This window comes from Pan paniscus, chromosome 16 (assembly GCF_029289425.2).
Source record: "Pan paniscus chromosome 16, NHGRI_mPanPan1-v2.0_pri, whole genome shotgun sequence".
In the NCBI taxonomy this organism is placed as follows: domain Eukaryota; kingdom Metazoa; phylum Chordata; class Mammalia; order Primates; family Hominidae; genus Pan; species Pan paniscus.
The window spans coordinates 55,216,342-55,238,856 of NC_073265.2; the positions used below are offsets into that span (position 1 = coordinate 55,216,342).

Sequence of the window (22,515 nt, forward strand, 5' to 3'; positions counted from 1 at the left end):
GTGTGGGGGATGACAGCAGCCAGTGTGTGGGGCACCAGCCTTGGCAACTTGAGACTGGGGTGTCCTTGTCTCTGTTCTGTGCCTTTGCTGCCCTGTGCCCTTGCTGCTCTGTGCCCACAGTGACAAGGAGAAGAGGACAGTGACTGGGGTCTGGCCTTGAGTGCTTCCTTCCCAAGAAGATGCCACTAGCTCTCCCCTCTCAGAGCCACTGTAGCAAAGGAGTGATCTGGCAGAATAGTGGGGCAGCAGGGATCATGATGACAACACCCCTGGGCACCGTATACTGAGGGGCTTCCAGCTGCTCAGGCCCCAGAGCCTGTCCCCAGCCCCTGGAGCAGCACATATTCTCATCACCCTCACTTTGGAGTTAAGGAGGCTGCCATGAGACAAGTGAGGCAACTGCTCCAAGCTCACGCAGCCTGCATGTGGCTAAGATGACCCCAGATTGTCTTTCTGCAAATCTTGTCATATTTCAGCCAATCTGAGGCCTCATGAAGGGAAAGAGAGCAGAAAAGAGAGGGAAGAAGAGGCAAGAAAGAAGGTGATGTCTGGAGAAGGAATGGAAAGTAGAAGACAGAAGGAGGAGAAGTAGAATGGGGGAAGGGAAGGAGAGAAACTGAGGCAGAAGGGGAGGAAAAAGAGCAGCTGAAGACCCAAATAATCACTATCTGAGTTGCCAGCCCCTGTTCAGCCTGCAAATGGATTTCTCCAGAAGTCACTGTGCTTTGCTGGCCTCGAATGTCTCAAATGTCGGGCGAAAAAACTCAAACCAGATACCTCCTGATACCTGTTCCTTTTCAAACATTCCTGCTCCCTCCTGCTTAGCAGGACTCGACAGAGCCCTGAACCCTAAGCTCCTCTGAAGGGCAATTCCCTAGCCCACTATATTTTTGGGGTGCCTGGATCTACAGCCCCAGAAAAACAATCTGGAAATATTGACAACCTAATTCATTTACATAATCAGCCTCTTTTTTTTTCCCTACTCACAATTTAAACAACTTATTTATTTAGAGATCAAGCAATGATGGCTAATGAATTTTACACAAAGCATGCTAATAATGGGGCCTGCGGAACAGAAGGATAATCACAGCAGGAATTAGTTTTCTACTTAAACATCCTTCCTTTGCACCATATCAATCTAATGTGTCCAATATTGCCATTAACAACCAGATACATTGCTCAATTAAATTACAAAATGAGCTGCAAAGCCCTCGTTACATTTCGTGTTTAATTTGCACTGGTTTCTGCCTATCCGGGGAGGCCTGCATTATTACACCCACTCAACTTTAATATGCTCATGATGATTTGGGGTGGGTTAATGCAGCTGTCACCTACGAAATTAATGGAGGCAATTTTACAAAATATTAAACACCAGGCAGCCCGTTTAGGTGAGAAGCCCAAATGCTGCCTGGCCTCCTATTGAACCCTCCTGTGGTTGATTGGCAAAGCTTGCTGGAGGGCCCCTTGGCTTTAGGGGTTCCTCTCTGCCCAGGATCATGGACCAGGCTCCAACAAGCAGAGAGATTTTGGATTCTTTCTCTGTTTGGCACATCTTGACAGGGAAAATCGACAGCACCAATGAGCTAGGGTCTACTGGTATGGAGTCCAGCCGGCTAGAGCCCTGGGCCTGCTCATTTCCAACAACAAGCGGGCAGTTTGCACTCTCATGAGAAAGTGGACTGAAAAAGGAGTCCTGTGCTGGCTTGAGGATCTTCCTGATTCCAGTCCATACTGGCTCATCCTGAGCATTTCCTTATTTGGGGAGATGGTGAGGGTGGGAACATGCACTCAATGTTTCAGCCCTCTCTCCCACGGGTCAGGGAGGGACGGATCCCCAGATGCCACACCCCACATTCTATGCTGGGGAACAGTGTTGATGAACACTGGCTCACAAAGAGATCAGATCTGGCTTAAAAGACTTCCAGCTGGAGGTAAATAAGCCCAAGGCTAATGGACAATCTCTTTTCTGGACATCACTAAGGATTTGGGGCTGATTCTAGTGAGAGCTGGAGGAGCCCCGATTATGTCTATTAGAAATGGAGGGATTCATTGGTTAACTCAGCCTCCATCCCGGCTTCCTGATGTCACCCAGGCATGGAATGATGAAAAATGTTTCCTCATTTTGTCTGAGAAGAGTATAAAGTCCAGGAGCCAGAAATGAAACATGGATCCCCACAGAACCAGGCATGGGGTGTGGGGGCTGCCTCTGTACGGCCCTTCTCTGCTTGAGAGATCCATGTGGTCAAGAGTGAGAGGGAGGAGACTTGGCCCGGGTTCTGTGGGTTTCAAATATCTTTTTCCAGCTTCCAATCTACTCACCATCACACACACCGGTTGCTGTTTCTCCCTTTTCCTCTGCACCTGCCCTGTCATCATGGCCTCCTTCTTCCCGCTGTGGCACATGTGCACATATGGCAATTCCCCAGTTCTGTGTTTTTTTGATTATCCACTCTGCAAGGCTGGTTTCATTCCAGGACATTGGCACCCTCCTTCAGTCTGCTCTTAAGCCACAGGCCTTCAGAGGATGCAAACTGATGCCAGTATCCTTTTGGTGGAACCCAAATTAGGACTAAAAATCCCCTTCCAGAAGAAATCATGCAAAACGTATGAAGTGATTTTGTACTCTCAGCTTCCTTGGATTATCTGTGCCATTGCCTCCCTCTATGAGTGCAGAGAGTAGAGAGTGGGGGCAGGTGCTCACCACCTTCCCCCAGGTGAGCCCATTTAAATTCAGAGCTTGGGCCACTAGGCTAGAGAAGAGGGTGTCTCTGCAGGCCGAGGGTGAGGAGGGATCAGGTGCCAACCCTCCCTGGCAGGAGAGCTCAGAGTGCTTTCTGAGAAAGGAACTGGAAGGCTGGCAGAGAGAGGGCTATGAGCTGTTCTCTGCAAGTCTCCTATGAATATGAGTAAAATGGACAGCAAAGATAACAGTTAACACTATCCTTACCTGTCCCCCATGTATCCAGCTGTACAGTGGCACTGTCCAGTCACGTGGTCACACTGCCCTCCATGGTGGCAAGGACAATCCTGGCTGCAGTTCTGGCCAAATGTCCCTGGTGGGCAGGGCTGGGCACACACTGCTCCCTAAAAGAAAGGTGGGAAGACATGCATGGTGGTGCTCCAGAAATGCCAAACTTTCCTGGGAATGGCACACCTGCTGTGGCTCCAGGGACCACCCAACTTCCCAGAAGAAGTTCAGACAGCTGGACACCAGGGCTCCAAAGCCCTCCTCTTAGAGATGGGAGATGGGAGACTGAGGCCAACTTGCTCATCCAGTTATTCAGCACAATTTAGGAACTGCCTATTGTATACGAGGTGCTGTGTGAGACACTAGGGGTGATTCGATTTGATTCCTGTCCTCCTAGTCTACCACAGAAAGAGCCAAAAAAACCGCTAAGTACAAGGCACTAAGTACTCTCACATGGGTACACAGTAAAGTGCTGAGAAGACATAAGGAAGGAGGCTGAGTAAACATGCTGGTATGGAGACATGCACTTTGCTCAGCTTCTTTCTCAAACCCAGCTGACATGAGAGTCAAAGGGGTACAGGTATAAACCCACAAAGAAAATAGGAATAGGAGACAAAGGATGTCACACACTGGAAGATGGAAAAGCAGGTGGAGGAGTGATAACTGCTTTGGTTTCTGCTTCCTGGGCAATGTTAAGTGCCTGCAAAGGGAGCGTCACGATGCTGGATGATGAAATCCTTTGTAACCTCAAAAAGCTCAGGAATCAGAGACACTGGGACCCTCCGAAGGTGAAGGTGCAGGTATGATCAAAACAGGACTGTTTGAAAGTTTATAAAATAGGGAATTAGACCCCCAATCTCTGCCCCCACCTTGAATAGCAGCCAGGTGAATTGTCCAAGTCTTTCAGAGAGGTTGGTGTCACAGGCTGTGGACAAGGGACACAGGCACAGATGAAGGTGGGGGTGGAACTCTCCTGCTGCTCTCTTCCCTGCTGCGCTCCTAAAGGCTGACTGCCGGACTGAACTCCCTGTGGCAGGAGGTTGGAGGGTTCCTTTTAGGGACACTGAGGAGCTCAAGAGAAATGACCTAAAGATACTGATAGTTGAGGGTCCCATCAGTCAACACGCCTGACATCTCCCTCCACCCCCAGATGTCCATTTAGCTTTTCTGGGGCTCACTGTAAAACATGAACAGATGGCCATGGATCACCAGATATTTGAAATAGGCCCTCACATGAAAGAGAAACACTGAAATAAACAAATAGGCAACAGGAACACAGAGGAAATAGGAACCATGCCTGGAGCAAGGAAAACCTAAAAAAAAGAGAAGGAAAAAAGCCTCTATCATAATTAAAATGAACATGCTCATGTAGCTATAAGAAAACATTGCACCTATGAAAGAACAGAGTGCTATAAAATAGGATATCCAGAGAATAGGAAAGAGGTCTTGAAAATTAAAAATAAAATGGTGGAAATTAAAATGTTGCAATAGAAGAGCCAAAAGATAAAGTTGAGGAAATTTATAAAGTATACCAGAGAGAGAGAGACAAAGATAGAGAGATGAGATTAAAAATAATAGAGAAAATATAGAGGACCAATTCAGGTGGTCTGACATCTAATTAACAGGAGTTCCAGACAGTAGAACAGAGAAAATAGAGGTGAGTAAATTGATGGAAAATATAATAAAATTTCCCAGAATGGAAGGATGGAGAACCTGGGTTTCTGAACTGAAAAGGCCTACAAAGTCTTTAGCAAAAATATAAAACAAGACCCACATCAAGGCATGTTATCGTAAACTTTTATATCTCTATGGATAAAGAAATGATGTTAACAGATTTTAGAAAGAGGAAAACAGGCTAGGTATGGTGGTTCATGCCTATAATTCTAGCACTTTGGGAGGCTGAGGCGGGAGGATCTCTTGAGCCCAGGAGTTGGAGACCAGTCTAGGCAACAAAGCAAGATCTCATCTCTACAAAAACAAATAAAAATGAAAATACAAAGAGGAAAACAAACATACAAAAATCAGGAATTAAAAGGGTTTAGACTTCTTAAGTAGAAGCCAGAAGACAATGGAGCAATGCCTTAAAAATCCAGAGGAAAAAAATCATTTCCAACTTAGAATTCTACACCCAACTAAACTAACACTCAAGTAGGGGACTCAGTAAAGACATTTTCAGATTTGAACAGCCTCAAAAAGTTAACCTTCCATAAACACTTTCTCAGAAAGCTATTGTAGGATTTGTTTTCCATCAAAAAGAATTACTCAAGAAAGCCGGGCACGGTGGCTCACGCCTGTAATCCCAGCATTTTGGGAGGCTGAGGTGGGTGGATCACCTGAGGTTCCAGACCAGCCTGACCAACATAGAGAAACCCCGTCTCTAATAAAAATACAAAATTAACTGCATGTGGTGGCACATGCCTGTAATCCCAGCTACTGGGGAGGCTGAGGCAGGAGAATCGCTTGAACCTGGGAGGTGGAGGTTGCAGTGAGCCAAGATCACACGACTGCACTCCAGCCTGGGCAACAAGAGCAAAACTCTGTCTCAAAAAAAAAAAAAAAAAAAAAAAGAATTACCGAAGAAAAAGAAAGGCATGAATTCCAGGAACTAGGGACTGCAACAGAAGACAGAGGTAAAAGGAATCCCAGGATAGCAGTGAAAGGAAGCCCCAGAGGACAGCTATGCTGCAGGCCTGGAGAGCAAAGAGTTAGAGTTCAGACTGGAACAGAAGACACAGGCTTCTAAGAAACTTGCCTCAAAAACAAAACAAAAGCAAAAACTGGAGAGACTTCTAATGGGTCTGACCTTATTGAGAGGAGTTTGAGAGCTCTGTTAGAGAGTTTTAAGGATAAATTAGTAACAATACACATGTATATTAACATAAATATTAAAAAATAATTTAACCGAACTGGACATGGTGGCACCTGTCTATAGTCCCTGCTACTCAGGAGGCTGAGGCAGGAGGATCACTTGAGCCCAGGAGTTCAAGGCTGCAGTGAGCTATGATTGTGCCTGTGAATAGCCACTGCCCTCCAGCCTGGGTGACACAGCCAAATCCTGTGTCTTAAAACTTTTTTAAATGATTTAACCACAAATTGTAATATAACTCCACTGGGAGGGTGGGAGAGGGGTTGCGTGTTTGTATGTGTGTGTATGACAGAGCTGAATCTTATTCTATGGCAGAAAGTCAATGGATTCAATGACTGTCTAAAATGGAAAAGTCAAGAAACGGCTATAAAGCATGTTATGTAGAAAAATGGAGGGAAATGCCAGAAGAAATACCTAAAAGATTTGAAAGTGTTGCCTTTAGGGAGCAGGATTTGCAAATGGAGCAGGGGACTCCCCTGCCCCCCAGTATTAGCCTTGTGGTATTATATAACTTAAAATTACATGCATGAGTCTTAGGTTTTTAACAGATCTGAGCCTGCTCTTGTCTCCTGCTGCCCTTCCAGCCCTGCGCATACCCGACAGTCATTTCTCTTATGGAGATCAAGGATGTTCCTCCAATTAATTAATCAATTAGTTCAACACACAATTATTAAGCACCAATAATCACCAACCCTGCAGAAGCTAGTTTATTCAGGAAAATTGTGCCAGACCAGAGTCATCTTTCAAGATCATCCAGTTTACTTGTAATGAGTTAAACAGGAGGCCATTCAGCTCAGACTCTCCTCCACACACAAGTCAGAAGTAGGGGGGCTAAGAGGAGGGGCTGAGGCGGGGAGGGAGGAGTGAAGGGCAGAAGCAGCCGAGGACAGTGAGAGAATGCGTGTGTGTGAGAAAAGGGGAGAGAAGAGTCACTCAGGCCAGGTGCGGTGGCTCATGCCTGCAATCTCAGCACTTTGGGACGTCAAGGCAGGTGAATCATTTGAGGTCAGGAGTTCAAGACCAGCCTGGCCAGTGAGGTGAAACTCCATCTCTAGTAAAAAATACAAAAATTAGGCGTGATGGCAGGTGCCTGTAATCCCAGCTACTCGGGAGGCTGAGGCAGGACAATCACTTGAACCTGGGAGGCGGAGGTTGCAGTGAGCCAAGATTGTGCCACTGCACTCCAGCCTGGGCAACACAGTGAGACTCCATCTCAAAAGAAAAGAAAAAAAGAAAAGTCAGAGTAGGGGTCCTTCTTCCTCCTGGAGGTATGGGGGTACTCCAGGCATGGCGGGGGCCTCTCTCAGTGCACATTATAAGTTCTAGGTATTCAAGAGGGAGGAGAAGTCTTTCTGGCTTCTATCTGACTCAGTCTTCTACAGTCCTGGGCTGGATAAGGACACTCTTGGAAAAACTTTTTTTTTTTTTGAGATGGAGTTTCGCTCTTGTTGCCTGGGCTGGAGTGCAATGATGTGGTCTCGGCTCATGGCAACCTCCACCTCCTGAGTTCAAGCGATTATCCCGTCTCAGCCTCCTGAGTAGCTGGAATTACAGGTGCCCGCCACCACGCCCAGCTAATTTTTGGTATTTTTAGTAGAGATGGGGTTTCACCATGTTGGCCAGGCTGGTCTTGAACTCCTGACCTCAGGTGGTCTGCCTGCCTCAGCCTCCCAAAGTGCTGAGATTACAGGCATGAGCCACTATGCCCAGCCAAAAAAACTTTTTTTTTTCCTAAGAGGTGGGGTCTCACTCTGTCATCCAGGCTGAAGTGCAGTGGTGCCATCCCAGCTCACTGTAACCTTGAACCTCTGGGCTCAAGTGATCCTCCCGCCTCAGCCTTCTGAGGAGCTGGGACTGCAGGCTCATGCCACCACATCTGGCCAGGTTCCTGTAGTGCTTCTCAGACACAACCGGTGCTCTCTGAGGTCAATAGAGAAGTCTGGTACGTAGAATGCATCCTTCCGGCATTCCCTAGGGAAATCAAGCATCCTTGAGACTTTTTAGTGAAGTGGGTGAGCACCTCTTTCAGCCCCTGCTCAGGATTCCCAAACTGCAGGCATCCAAGCCCGCCGAATCTCTAGTCCTCTTCCCTGGTTTGAGCTCATGGGGCCTGAGAGAATTTGATATCTTGGAGGTCCTGTTGCCTGGTCTGGTGGGAAGAGCACTGGGTTCAAAGTCATGATTTGGGCTCAGATCCCAGCTCTGCCTCCTCCCAGATAGGTGAGCTAGGATAAGTCAGGTGATCATTCTGAGCGTTAATTTTCTCATCTATAAAATGGGAGTAGTAACTCCTAGTCTTCCAGGTGGTTATAAAGACGAAGTGAGATTAGAGATGTGAAGGAACCTAGTACAGTGCCTTAAACAGGGGGCACTTAATTAATAGTAATTGAACCAAGTTGACACCTGATGAGGTGGCACATGGTGGGAGCCCCATATATCCTGAGACTGAGAAGAGTAGAAGAGAACTGTAGGAGTCATCACCCACTGCTGGCTGGAAGAACAGCCTTTTGGGGAGAGGCAGGGGGAGAGAGCAGCCAGAGAAGTCAGCTTAGGAGAGGGCTATGGCCTGTGGTTTCTCTCCTGCTGCAATGAGCTGAAGTGTACCCCTTCAACATTTCTTTTTTTTTTTTTTTTTTTTTTTTTTTTGAGATGGAGTCTCGCTCTGTTGCCCAGGCTGGAGTGCAATGATGTGATCTCAGCTCACTGCAACCTCCACCTCCCAGGCTCAAGCAATTCTCCTGCCTCAGCCTCCTGAATAGCTGGGATTACAAGCATGTGCCACCACACCCAGCTAATTTTTGTTTTTAGTAGAGACTGGGTTTCATCATGTTGGCCAGGCTGGTCTTGAACTCCTGACCTCAGGTGATCCACCCGCCTCAGCCTCCCAAAGTACTGGGATTACAGGCATGAGCCACCGCGCCCGGCCAACATTCCTATGCTGAAGTTTTAACCTCCAGTACCTCAGAATGTGACTGTATTTGGAAACAGGACCTTTACATAGGTAATCAAGTTAAGATGAGGTCATATGGGGGGGCTCTCATCCAACATGACTCATGTCCTTACAAGAAGAGGAGACTAAGACAGACCCAGAAAAAAGACGACATAGAGACACAGGGAGAAGATGGCCATCTACAAGCCAAGGAAAGAGGCTCAGAAGGAACCAACCCTGCCGACACCTTGATCTTGGACTTTCAGCCTTCAGAACTGTGAGAATCAGTTTCTGTTGTTCAAGCCGCCTAGTCTGTGGCACTTTGTTATGGCAGCCTCAACAGATTCATGTACTTGCCCTGTGGTCAGTTGAGTGTGTATCTCCAATTGTAGTGGGATCTTGGACTGCTGTGGCATCTAGAAGGTTGTACATGGGGTAAGGTGATATTTTCTGTTCCTCTCAGAACTGGTTAGACCAAATGGCTTTGTCAAAATCTGGACAACAGTCGCACTTTAAGAGGATCTTGGCAGCCAGGTCCAGTGGCTCATGCCTGTACTCCCAGCAATTTGGGAGGCCCGTAATCCCAGCACTTTGGGAGGGCAGATCACAAGGTCAGGAGATCGAGACCGTCCTGTCTAACACGGTGAAACCCCGTCTCTACTGAAAATACAAAAAGTTAGCCGGGCATGATGGCGGGTGCCTGTAGTCCCAGCTACTTGGGAGGCTGAGGCAGGAGAATGGCATGAACCTGGGAGGCGGAGCTTGCAGTGAGCCGAGATCGTGCCACTGCACTCCAGCCTGGGCAAGAGTGAGACTCCGTCTCAAAAAAAAAAAAAAAAAAAAAGAGGATCTTGGCTAAGTGGAACATAAAAAGAGAAGGGGCCAAGATGGTGAAAGGACTTAAGGCCATGCCAGCTCTCCTGGAGGGGAGGCAACTCAGCCTCATCAAGCATCTGAAGGCATTTCTAATGATCAGTGATGCTCCAGGGTGGCATGGACACCCTCAATGGACAGTGAGCTGTGGTTGGTGTGGGTGCTGTGAAGGTGATCCAGGCCACAGGCCGGGAAGTGGGGCTCCATGAATCTTCCTTCTCAAACCTGAGCATCTGTGATGCTAGGCCTCGGCCCCAAAACCTCTCTCTCTCTCTTTTTTTTTTTTTTTTTTTTGAGATGGAGTCTTGCTCTGTCACCCAGGTTGGAGTGCAATGGCGCAATCTTGGCTCACTGCAACCTCTACCTCCTGGTTTCAAGCAATTCTCCTGCCTCAGCCTCCGAATAGCTGGGATTACAGGTGCCCACCACCATGTCTGGCTGATTTTTTGTATTTTTAGTGGAGATAGGGTTTCACCATGCAAAACCTCTCTTTGGCCCTCTAGGATAACTGGTCCTATTTCCCAGCTCCTCAGCCTCCTCTCTTCCAGTCTTTTCTTTGTGTGTGTGTGTGTGTGTGTGTGTGTGTGTGTGTATGCATGTAGGCACACACACACTGCATCCAGTCCCCAACATAAGACTGTGAACTCCTAAGGGTGGGGGATGTCAATCCTATTTCCTCCTGCCTCTCTGTCTCTAGTGCCCACTCACATGAAACTACTCAGACTTGGTTTCTCTGCTTTGAAAGGTCTCAGAGCCCAGAAAAAGAGGAGAAACAATTCCCCAGGCTCTTTGCAAAGACCCCTCCTGAAACAGGCTTCATGTTGGGCTAGCGGAATATCCTGTGGGCATGCTTAGGGCCTGGTGGCCAGGAATCTCTGAGGAGGGGCCTGGAGGGCCAGAGTTCCTAGCAGCTCCTCTCTCCAGTTCCACACAATGGCCTGGGTCTTTGGGGAGGTGCATGGTGTGAATAAGCAATCTCTGTATCCCTGAGTTGGAAAATGTGTGGTTGAAGTCACATAGGGCCATCGGGAAGTCAGGCAACAGAAGATGCTAAAGTGGGAAGCCTTCTCCCCAGTATCCATTCCTTGGTCCCAGCTCTCCCTGGGAGGAGCCTCAGGCATGAATGCAACTTCATTATACAGTGACTCTGCATGCACAAGGGGTATTAATAATTCATACAAATCTGCAAGTTAAATGCTATGTCAAAAATAGAAATTCAATTGTCTACAATAAAATTAAAAACATAAAGTCCTCAAATCCAAAGGCTTCTATCGACAGTTTCCTGTCATCTGGAAAAACAAACCTCTTGCTGTGCTGGGGAGAAATACAATCCCTCCATGTGTTTGCTTCTCACCTTCCCCCTGTTCAACCACCCGAGCCTCAGCAGTGTCTCCAGAGAGGGCTTTACAGGCAAAGGGATGCTGTGTGCTTGTTCTCCCCACCACATCCTGATCCAACCTTTCTGCTGCAGCTGGGCCTCTGAGGACCCAGCCTGCTGGGTGGATTTCTGAAAGCTGGTTGGAGATGAGAGGGTCTTTCCAGAGACTGGTTCAGGGTGGAAGAAAAGGTGGTGGCGGTCCCTTTTTCTTCCTCAGAGGAGACAGACAGATGGACAGACAGACACCAAGGGCTGGGAGTCAGAAGACTTGGATTCTAGCTCCACCTCACTCCTAACCACCAGTGTGGACTTGAACAGGTCCCTTACCCTCTCTGAGCCTCAGCTTCTTCATCTGAGAAAGGAAAGTATTGACAGACCAGTGGGATTCAAATCTCTTAAAGCTGGGAAACCCTGTTTTTATGTGAAATCTTACCTAGAGCACCTCAATATAGAAACTAGATTAAAATGGAGAGGTGGGGGTGGGGTGGGCACCAGAGTCCTAATGATTAGGCTCCTGCCCCCACTCTCCCTCAAGAAACCCTAGGGTTCTGTGAAACACAGAAGGAAGTCCTATGGTCTGGATCAGTTCTTTCCAAATGCAGACCTGCAGACAGGACTGGCTGCCCCAGAACCATCTGGGGAGCTTATTAAAAATAGAGATCCCCCAGTCCCAGGAGGTCACAGATGCAGCCTGGGAATTTGTATTTTAACCCCCCACCACCCCCTTGTCAGCTCTGGGGTGCAGTCAGGTTTGGATACTGTGGGACCAAGTGGTCCCCAAGGTCCTTTCCTGCCCTAAAAAAATTCTGTCAAGACTGTGCCTGCATCGATGGGCCCTGCAGGTGTCCTCCCATCTGTCCCTGTGACCTCTGCATTCGCAGCCTCCTAAAATATCCTGCTTCTGCTCAGCAGCCCTTTCCTCTCCGGCTTTGCAAAGCCTCAGGCCCCAGGGGAGGTGGTGGACTGTGTCGCTGAGCTTCCCCTGAAACGGAGCGTGTTACTGGAGAGTCAGAGGCAGGGACGCAGCCCAGGAAGGTCAGCTTCAGCTGACTCACTGCCTCTAAGGGCTTGGTCTGCGAGGCAGGCACTGACAGGCAGGGTGTGTTGGCTAAAAGGAGGCTTGTGGAGGGTCTGTGGCACCCAGGGATAGAAATCAAGCCATCATAGAGGGCTTCAGAGTTTGCAAAAGACTTTGGACATGCACAGCCTCACATGAGCCAGCCTCCAACCATGGCAGCTGGGCAGGGCAGGGCTCACTGTTGTTATATCAGTTTTGTACTTGGGGGAAGGGGAGTAATTGAGGCTTTTTTCAGGGTCAACATTGGCTTTGAGACCTGAATTTAGGCCCATGAGGTTACAAATCTTACCCTCCTTTCCCACAGTGGTTTTTCCCAGACATGAGACCTGGGCTGCTTCAGGCTACATCAGAATCACCTACAGTACCTGTTAAAATACAGATTCTGGGGCCCACAGAATCAGAATGTGTGTGTGTGTGCAAGTGCAGGGGGCGAAGTTAGATAAATTCAGGTCATCCATACCTGCTGTTTCTCCTCCTTTCCCAGCCTTTTCTGCCACCTCTGGCCCAGGGCCCATGGCAGCTCATGTGGGTGCTCACGCCCAAAGACAAAGCTAATCTTACAAGAAGAATTCAATTTCTTTGCACACGAGAGACCACAGGCTCAGAGAGGTGAGTAACTTGCTTCAGGCCACACAGCACTTAGAGATGGCAGACCTGGGATTCAAAGCTGTGTCCATGGCACCACTGGCAGCGTTTAGTGATGCCCTATGGTGATAAATAGGAGGGAGGGTATTCAGAGTGGGAGAAGAATTCAGCTTTTTTTTTTTTTTTTTTTTTTTTTTTGTGAGACAGAGTCTCACTCTGTCGCCCAGGCTGGAGTGCAGCAAATTGATCTTGGCTGTGACCTCTGCCCCCTGGTTCAAGTTATTCTTGTGCCTCAGCCTCCCGAGTAGCTGGGATTACAGACGTATGACACAATGCCTGGCTAATTTTTGTATTTTTAGTAGAGATGGGGTTTCACCATGTTGGCCAGGCTGGTCTCAAACTCCTGACCTCAAGTGATCTGCGGGCCTCGGCCTCCCAAAGTGCTGGGATTACAGTCACGAGTACCATGCCCGGCTAGTTTAGCCTTTTAAGGTATGTGTGAGTGATGAAGGCTCAGCCCTCCAGTGCCCCACCCAGATCCTTTGGGCCCACTTACCGTCCAGCCTGGGGGGCAGGCACACTCGCCAGTGATGTGGTGGCAGGTGCCCCCATTCTGACAGGGGCAGCGCAGCTCACAGTGAGCTCCATGGCTCCCAGGAGGGCACAGCTCCTCGCAGCTGCATGGAGAAGCAGAGGTGTTAGACACAGCAGCATTCAGATCAGGTGGCAGGGCCCCAGTGCTCCAGGGTTCCCTAGGAATTCCTCCGCAGTTAATGGATCTGTATTAGGCACAGCGTCGGCTGAACTGCAGTCCTGCTCCCTGCCAGGAGGGGGAAGCAAGGCTCAGACTGAATACATTGGAATGTAGGGTGCTTGGGCCAATACTTGTGGGATGACTTAAGTGTTCTTAGTGTAAAGAAGAGTATTCTGGGGAGGAGGCTGAGGAAGGCTTCCCAAGGAGGAAGGCATTTTACTTGGGCCTTAAAGGTGAAGTTAATTTAACCAGGAGAATGGAAGGAAGGGCATGCCAGGCCAAAGTCATTGCATTAATGAAGGCACTGAGAAGTGCTCATGGTTCCCATCTTTAAGAATCCACCTAGATTCAGAGAGGGGAAGAATCTGGAGCACGTTCCTTCCAGGCTCAGGAAGGCTCCCAGCTCCCATGACAGGCTCATTTGCAGGGACTGGGCGCTGTTGAAGGGTGGGGCAGGATTTGCATGGGGTCTTGGTCTTGGGCCTTCATCCAATGGCCCTGGCCTCTAGCTCACTAGGACTTGGGAGCTGGCCAGACATCGGGGTAGGGAACACCCTCAATCAACAACGTCTCTGTGGTCAGAGTCCTTGGCCACCCCTCAGGATCTAGGCTGTTGGAGAGGCCACAGAGCCTGCTACAGGGTTGGGAGGAGAACTTCAATCTTGCTTCTGAGGGGGTCTCAGCTAAGCAGTCTTGTAGGTCTCCTGTCAATACTACTCTCTGGGGAACTGGAATGAGGGGCTGTTTGGTGTCTGGGGAGAGAAAGTAGGGGAGAGGAACAGGCGGAGTAATCCTCCCAAATCTGTACATGGTATCTGCCTAGGACCCTCGCCTCTCTCTGTCCCAAATGCCCTAGAAGGGAAGGCCCCAGGTGAGCAGCATCATTTGGGTAAGGTCAGAAGAGACTTTCAAGATAAGGGCTGTCTCTGCCAGGAAGGGCCTCCTGGGAGGGTTTTAGGGAGTGCCCACTCGGGCAGTCTCAGGAAGGACCAGTCAACGCGGTCCTGGAAGGAAGGAATCTGAGACCTGCGTGGGTGAGGCCTGGGCATTTAGACTCACAGGAGATTTCACAGCCAAGACTATCCCTCCTGGTCCCACCACCCAGCCCACCCACAAGGAGCCCAGGGCTGGGCGTGCAGCTGCGGTGAGGGCAGCCACTCCAGGCCCCGCCCCAGCCCCTCCACCTCCTCTACCCTCCTGACCCAGGCACCCTCCAAGTCCCGCCCCTCCAGGTCCCGCCCTTTCAGGTCCCGCCCCTCCAGGTCCTGCCGCATGACTCACTAGACGCCGGTGTAGCCAGGTGCGCAGAGGCACTCGCCGGTGCGGGGGTCGCAGCTGGCACCGTGTCGGCACTGGCACGGCAGCTGGCATCCCTTGCCGTGGGTGCCAGGCGCGCAGAGCTCCTCGCAGCGCCATCCACGGAAGCCGGCGGCGCACACGCAGGCGCCTGTGATGGGGTTACACAGGGCGCCGTTCTGGCACTGGCACCGGTTGCTGCAGTGGGGCCCCCAGTGGTCGCTGTCGCAGCCTGCAAGAGACGGGACAGTCAGGGATCAGGAGCCCCGAAGGCTCTCCTTGGGGCAGGGGCCAGGAACCGATGCCCATGCGGCCTTCCCATCTTTGCAGCGCTCCTCCCTGGACAGGTGGCAGCAAGGGGTGCCTGGGTGGAAGCTTTGGTGCCTCATAACCTGCATCAGTTCTTCCACCAAGCCATGCAAATAGTCACACAGGCTAAGAAGGGCAGAGCGTTTGTTTCCTCAAGGCAGCTTCAGAACCCATCTCCTGGTCCGGCCATTCTCTTCCAACCAAATGGCTGCCCTAAGCCCCCCTCTCCTGTATTGAAATTCCGGAGCCACAAGCTGTTTACATCCCTCTTTGCTAAGCTCTTGGTTGGCTGCCTGTTTCTGCTCCTTTCTGCCGGGCCCTTTCTTTTCCCATCTGCCACCCCTCTTCTCTGTGACCCTACCCCTCTTCTTGGGACCTGCGGGACCCAGCCCATTCCAGCTCCCATTTCTCTATCTTTCCTGCCCGCTTCTCCCTCTTCCCCACACGCATTGGTTTTCTCACCATTTGCATTTCACTCACTCTCTGGGAATATTTCCTCTAACTCCCTGCCCCTCCCCTGGCTCCATCTCCCTGTCACCCTTTTCATCTCTTCCTCATGCTTCTTCCTTTCAGTAATGCTTACGCCCCCTGGTTGCTTCAGCTTCAGTTCAGTTTCATTACTTTCCAAGCAGCCAGCTTCAGAAGGAGCAGGAAAAAGAAAGGCTTCCCTGGGAAGTAACAGGCAGCCTTCAAGATCTTTACATGTAATTAAATGTTTCAAAGAGAGATAGCTGAGCCAGTGTTGCAGAAATTCACACTCTACGGCTATGGAAAGGGGCTGAATAGCAGAGCCCCAGAGAGGTCACCAAGCCTGCTGCCACCTCCCACTCTGACCCTCACCTGATGCATATGGGACACACAATAACAAGATGTCCTCAGTTATAGCCTCATTCGCTCGAATTCTGGGGTGAAAGTAGGGTGTGGAGTTCAGGCATGGACAGGCACACATAATGTTCTGGGAGAAGTTGGATGGAAAGAATGATTGCTCCCAGCTAAGGAGACCAGGCAAGGCTTCTTAAAACAGAAGCCATCTCAAGTGGGCTGTAAAGGATGTCTCACTTGTCTGCCTAATAGGGTGAGCAACCATCTTGCTTTCAGCACTGAAAGTTCCACATTCTGGGAAATCCTTCAGTCCTGGACAAACTGGAGTGGCCGGTCACCGAGATTATCTGTTGCTGTTTGTGCTCCAGGTTTCTAGGGTTTAGACACTCAGAGAGGAAAGGGGGCAGGTGAGTGGGACTGGGAAGGTGTCACTGGGGTAGACTCAATATAAGCAAAGATACAGCGGCGTTCAAGTGTTGGGCGTGTACAAGGGTACAAGGTTCCAGTGTGGCCAGTAAGTGCATGTGGTCTTTGGGGGCTGAAGGTTGGTGGAAGGATCAGCCCCACCAGTCCCCGATATGTCCCTCCTACCTGCTGACCAAGGTCAAGTGGTCAATGTCATGGAGTCTGCCTATCATCCAGTAGCAGACAGAATCACCAAGGCCTGGAACTCCCATTACCCTATCTTGGTTCATCCCTTCTTCATCTGTGCCCCAAGTATTCACACACACACAAACTGAGCTGCCAAGTTATGAGTGAGTCTCACCCTATATTTTCCACCTGCTATTACAGTGAGTAAAGAAAAAATTAAATCCATTTATAGCTACAGCCTCCACTCACATTGAAAAAGGCTCACAGAAGGCTGGACACCGTGGCCCATACCTGTAATCCTAGCACTTTGGGAGGCCAAGGTGGGTGGATTGCTTGAGCTCAAGAGTTCAAGACCAGCCTGGGCAACACGGTGAAACCCCATCTCTACTAAAATACAAAAAATTAGACTGGCGTGGCAGCATGTGCCTGTAGTCCCAGCTACTTGGGAGGCTGAGTCAGGAGAATTGCTTGAACCCGGGAGGCAGAGGTTGCAGTGAGCTGAGATTGCACCACTGCACTCTAGCCTGGGCGATAGAGCAAGACTCCATGTCAAAAAAAAAAAAAAAAAAGGCTCACAGGACAGAGAGTGACTGAGTATCCAGCAGTCCAGCACCTCCTACCTCATCCTCTCTTTGGGACACACACTCAGTGAGCAGAAGGACTAGCAGAATTATCTATGGTACCTTTCTCTTTTAGTTGCCAAGCACATGTAGTTGAATTCACATAGCTTATTGTCCATATGTTGTGACTCTATTATGATAATGACAACCACATTTTACTTATTTATTTATTTATTTATTTTGAGACAGAGTCTCGCTCTGTTAGGCAGGATGGAGTACAGTGGTGTGATCTCGGCTCACTGCAACCTCTGTCTCCCAGGTTCAAGCAATTCTCCTGCCTCAGCCTCCCGAGTAGCTGGGATTACAGGTGTATGCCACCACGCCTGGCTAATTTTTGTATTTTTAGTAGAGATGGGGTTTCACCATGTTGGCCGGGTTGGTCTCAAACTCTTGACCTCAGGTGATCCACCTGCCTCAGTCTCCCAAAGTGCTGGGATTACAAGCGTGAGCCACCATGCCCGGCCAGACAGCCACATTTTAAAAGCTCCCTGTGTGCCAGGCACCATCCTAGAAGTGCTACGTACATGACTAAAATTTAATCCTCACAACAACCATGTAAGTTAGGTTTTCTTATTTTCCCATTTGACGGAGAATATACGGTCAGAGAAGTTAAGTGATTACCTGAGGTTACAGCAAGAGCAAGCCCAGGTCTCCTGGTTCTAGCTCTCCCCACTGCAGGTCTTTGGGACACTTTCTGGAGGATGAGTCCAAGGAGTGAAGTTTAGAGGTGGCCTTGGGGACAAGGTGGCAGCCACGAAGCACAGATCAGGGATACCACAGAGACTAGCCACTTCTTCTCTGTTCGTCACTGTGAACCACCCCAGGATCCAGCACAAGGAATTTCCTTCGTTTGTTGGAGCTGCAGTTACTGCCCTGAGACCTTGGTTCTGTATGAAACTGTTGGAGCCAAAAGGCAGTTTGTTCTCGGTGCATCGCAGGGCATACAGTTATGCTTTGCTTATCAAACAACCTCTGTTCTTTCTGGCACAGCCAAAACCCAGTAGGAAGCAAAACTAGCCGCCTGATAAGGAAGCCAGAATATTGTCATAAAGTCCACATGGTAACACTTGGGTGTTTTCATTCTTCTGCTTGTCCATTCAAAAACATTTACCAAGGACCTGCTACTGCCAGAAAGCACCCTGCCCTATTGGGGTGCACAGTCTAGTAGGGGCAGAAATGCTGGAGCAGCATTCATGGTACCCTACGAAAGTGCTCTAATAAGGGCAGCTCAGGGGATTATAGAAGGACATGTAAACACAATTCTATTAAGCCTGGCACTCTGCTTTCTCACAACACAGACTGGCATGTGAGTGTGTGTGTATATGCACATGTGTATGTTTGTGTCTGCATTTATTTATTTATTTTTTTTGAGACAGAGTTTTGTTCTTGTTGCCCAGGCTGGAGTGCAGTGACACGATGTCAGCTCACTGCAACCTCCACTTCCTGGGTTCAAGCGATTCTCCTGCCTCAGCCTCCCGAGTAGCTGGGATCACAGGCACCCACCACCATGCCCAGCTAATTTTTCGTACTTTTAGTAGAGACAGGGTTTCACCATGTTGGCCAGGCTGGTCTCGAACTCCTGATCTCAGGTAATCTACCTGCCTCAGCCTCCCAAAGTGCTGAGATTATAGGCGTGAGCCACTGCACCTGGCCAATGTCTGCATGTTTTATGGGGCTCCTAAAAAGTATGTGAGCAAGAGCTCTGTGTCATAGTAAGAAACTATGGAAATAGGAAACACTTATAGATGAAAAAAAGCAAAGCAACTTGCAGCCATTAATATAGGGGCAAATAGCCTCTCATATCCAAATTGACAGGAAGAAGTGACATTCAATTTAGAATATTCTGATTAAGGAAGCAGAGAAGTGTGTAATTCATTCCAGAGAAATTTCCCACCAGAGTGATTAAACAAAAAAAACAATGTTAGGGTTCACAGGGATAAGCTTCAGTTATCTAGAAAATTCACTTAAAACACCTCATTCTCCAGCAATGACAGAGAAATGAGGCAGAGCTGCAGCGAGTCAATTATCAACTCTGCTGAAGGTGACTAAAAACTACCGTCATTATAATTACAAGAAGACTTTGCATTCTTTCACAGAGAATTGCAAACTCTTACCAATTTGGCCTTGGAATGTCACCCCTCACACATTTCTTTTTTTCTGTCCCAGGCTTTCCTTCCTAATTATATTGGGCTTTGGCTGATTTTTCCTTTTTTTTTTTTTTTTTTTTTTTTGAGACAGAGTCTCAACTCTGTTGCCTAGACTGGAGTGCAGTGGTGCAAACTCGGCTCACTGCAACCTCTGTCTCCTGGGTTCAAACAATTCTTGTGCTTCAGCCTCCCGAGTAGCTGGGATTACTGGCTGATTTTTTAAGTGGCTAGATTGTCTCTGGGCAGCTACTGAGGGCTGAAGGGCACCTGGAAGTGTGTGGCCTGGCTTGTTCTGTTCCTCGAGGCTGGGCAACTCACCCCCTTCCCCTGCTGACTGCTTCAGACTTTGGGGTCCAGGCTTAGTGTGCCCCTGGGTCCCCAAGAGGGCAAATGGCTTCACCACCGTCTTCTTCACCGACAGGCTTTTAAATTTGTAACTACAGTTGATCAGGCAGTTACTAATGCCAAGTTATGAGATAAAGGTGCAAAGTGAATTTTCTCATTTAATTCTCACAACAACCCATAATAATAGCACTTGCTGCAGATGGACATGGTATGCTGGCAGCCAGCCTGGGCTTAAACAGCCACCCTTGAAAATCCACAAAGAGGTGAGAGCGGAGACTGATTTTCCACAAGTGCCTTATTCAGGGACTGGTTTATGTGTGAATGGTGGGCGTAGGTCCTAGGTTTTCCATGACTGGCCCTATTTCCCAAAATTTTATTCTCTTAAGATTATCTATTGTTTACTCAGATTTTTTTTCTATTGTGGTAAAAGATATATAGCATACAAATTTCCATTTTAATCATTTTTAAGTGTGTAATTCAGTGGCATTAATTACATTCACAGTGTTGCACCAACTATCAGCACTATTTCCAAACTTTTCCATCACCCCAAATAGAAAAACTCTGTAGCCGTTAAGCAGTAACTCCCTAGTTCCTCCCCTACCATACTGGTAACCTTTAAGTTTCTTTCTTTCTATTTTATTATTTTTATTTTTTTGACAGAGTCTTACTCTGTCACCCAGGCTGGAGTGCAGTGGTGCGATCTTGGCTCACTGCAACCTCCACCTCCTGGGTTCAAAGGATTCTCCTGCCTCAGCCTCCTGAGTAGCTGGGATTATAGGCATGCGCCACCATGCCTGGCTAATTTTTGTATTTTTAGTAGAGATGGGGTTTCACTGTGTTAGCCAGGATGGTTTCGATCTCCTGACCTCGTGATCTGCCCGCCTTGGCCTCCCAAAGTGTTGGGATTACAGGCATGAGCCACAGTACCCAGTCTTTTTTTTTTTTTTTTTTTTTTTTTTTTTTGATGGAGTCTCGCTCTGTCCCCCAGGCTGGAGTGCAGTGGTGCGATATCTGCTCACTGCAACTTCTGTGTCCCAGGTTCAAGTGATTCTCCTGCCTCAGCCACCTGAGTAGCTGGGACTACAGGCGTGCATCATTACACTCAGCTAATTTTCCTATTTTTTTGTAGGGATGGGATTTCACCATGTTGGCCAGGCTGGTCTTGAACTCCTGGGCTCATCGATCTACCTGCCTCAGCCTCCCAAAGTGCTGGGATTACAGACATGAGCCACTGCACCTGCCCTCTGTCTTTATGAATTTGCCTGTTTAGATATTTCTAGATTCTAAATGGAATCATACAATATCAGTCTTTTGTATCTGGCTTATTTCACTTTGCATAACATTTTCAAGGTTCATCCATGTTGTAGCCTGTATCAGGACTTCATTCCTTTTTATGACAGAATAATATTCAATTGTATGGACAGACTACATTTTGTTTATGCATTCGTCTGTTGATGACACTGAGTTGTTCCACCTTTTGGTTATTGTCTACAAGACAACAGTGAACACTGGGATATAAGTATCTTTTAGAGTCCCTGAAGACAATTCATTAAAGGGACACAACTAAATATATTTTGATGCCGTTATGGACTGTACTAGGAATAATAAATAATGCGGCCGACCATTACTTTTCTGCCTTCACTACTGTATAGGAAGGTTTAGGTGCCTGTGCCCAGTCTGCTGCATTAGCCCTGGAGTCTCTCTGGGCTGGAGGAAGACAGGAGCTAAGGTGTGTCCTTGGTTTGTGATTGCCCTTTACTTTCCCCACATCCACCATCTGGTCCCACCCTGCAGCCAGCTCAGCGGGGCACAAGAAGAGCTGTCAGCAGTGCTGTTGAAGGTGACTGGCCAGCCCTTCTCCCAGCTACCAAAGAACCCCCTCCCAGCTGCTTGTAGGATTCACTTCTTCAGACAGTGGTTCTTGGCCTGGCTGCAGATCAGCATCACTGGGGCAGTTTTAAGAAACACTCTTGCTTGGGCTCTACCCATGGCCATTCCAAATGAATTGGTCTAGGGTGGTAGGGCCCAAGCATAGGTCCCTTGAAAAGCTCCCCAGGTGAGAACTCTTTTTTCCCATGATCTCTGTTCTCACTGGTCCTCTCAGGGAGATGTGCAGGAGGATGCTGGGCTGGAGGTGGGGTGGGAGAGAAGGTTAGTCCTTCCCATTCCATAGACAGGAATCCTGAGACCCAGCAAGGAGGAGGAGTCGGCCTCTGAATTGAAGGTCAAGGGATGGAAACGAACCTGGAAGCCACTGCCCCTGAGCTGCCCCAGCTTGTACTAAGGACTGGGCCAAGGCCCCCACCTCCCTTCTCCTCTCCAGCAATGGGAAGGCCTGATGCAGTCACAGCCCCTCCCAGAAAGGTCTGTGGCCCCCAATCTCCCACCCCACCCGCAGAAGCAGCAGTGAGAGCTGACAGGTCACGGGATTGCTCCTGAGTTTACAAAGCAGTAGGCAGGGAGGCAGAGATGGAGCAGCAGCCGCCGGAAACCATTCCAGCTGATAAATAAAGTGACTTCCCAGTGAGTGAGGCCATTTGTCAACTGACTTGCCCCAGTAAAAGCAAAGTCAAGTTCTCCGAGGCTGAGCCCCTTGCTCTTTCCAGGCCTAAGCTGCAATTCTGAGGGAGCACTGAAGGATGGGTCAGAGCCAATGCTGGGTACTCCTGGGCAGCCTCCTCCCCTCTTTGGGCCTCTGTTTTTACATCTGTAAAACAGGTTTGGATCAGTGGTTCTTGCCTGGAGTAGGTCACCCTCCCCAAGACAGCATCTGGAAATGGGAGGGGGGAATTTAGCTTGTCACAAATAATCCCAGGGACAATTGTACACAATTTAGAACTGTATCCTGGCTGTGTGCAATGGCTCGTACCTGTAATCCCAAAACTTTGGGAGGCCGAGGAAGGAGGATCACTGAGATTAGACACTTGAGACCAGCCTGGACAACACAGTGAGAC

At 48.9% G+C, this 22,515-nt stretch overlaps 1 protein-coding gene across 32 annotated transcripts in view; it reads right to left on the minus strand.

The window, feature by feature from the left end:
* MEGF11 (multiple EGF like domains 11) overlaps positions 1–22,515 on the minus strand; it is a 375,762-nt gene that overhangs the window by 72,307 nt on the left and 280,940 nt on the right. For all 32 annotated transcript variants that reach the window (XR_004666566.3, XR_004666558.3, XR_004666559.3 and 29 more), the window contains 3 exons: positions 14,713–14,959; positions 13,234–13,354; positions 2,948–3,084 (listed from right to left, as the gene is read on the minus strand). Coding sequence is in view for 23 of the 32 variants with exons in the window: in XM_034938970.3 (XP_034794861.2) it covers positions 2,948–3,084; positions 13,234–13,354; positions 14,713–14,959 (505 nt within the window). In the remaining 9 variants the exon portion in view is untranslated. The remainder of the gene's footprint in view (positions 1–2,947; positions 3,085–13,233; positions 13,355–14,712; positions 14,960–22,515) is intronic.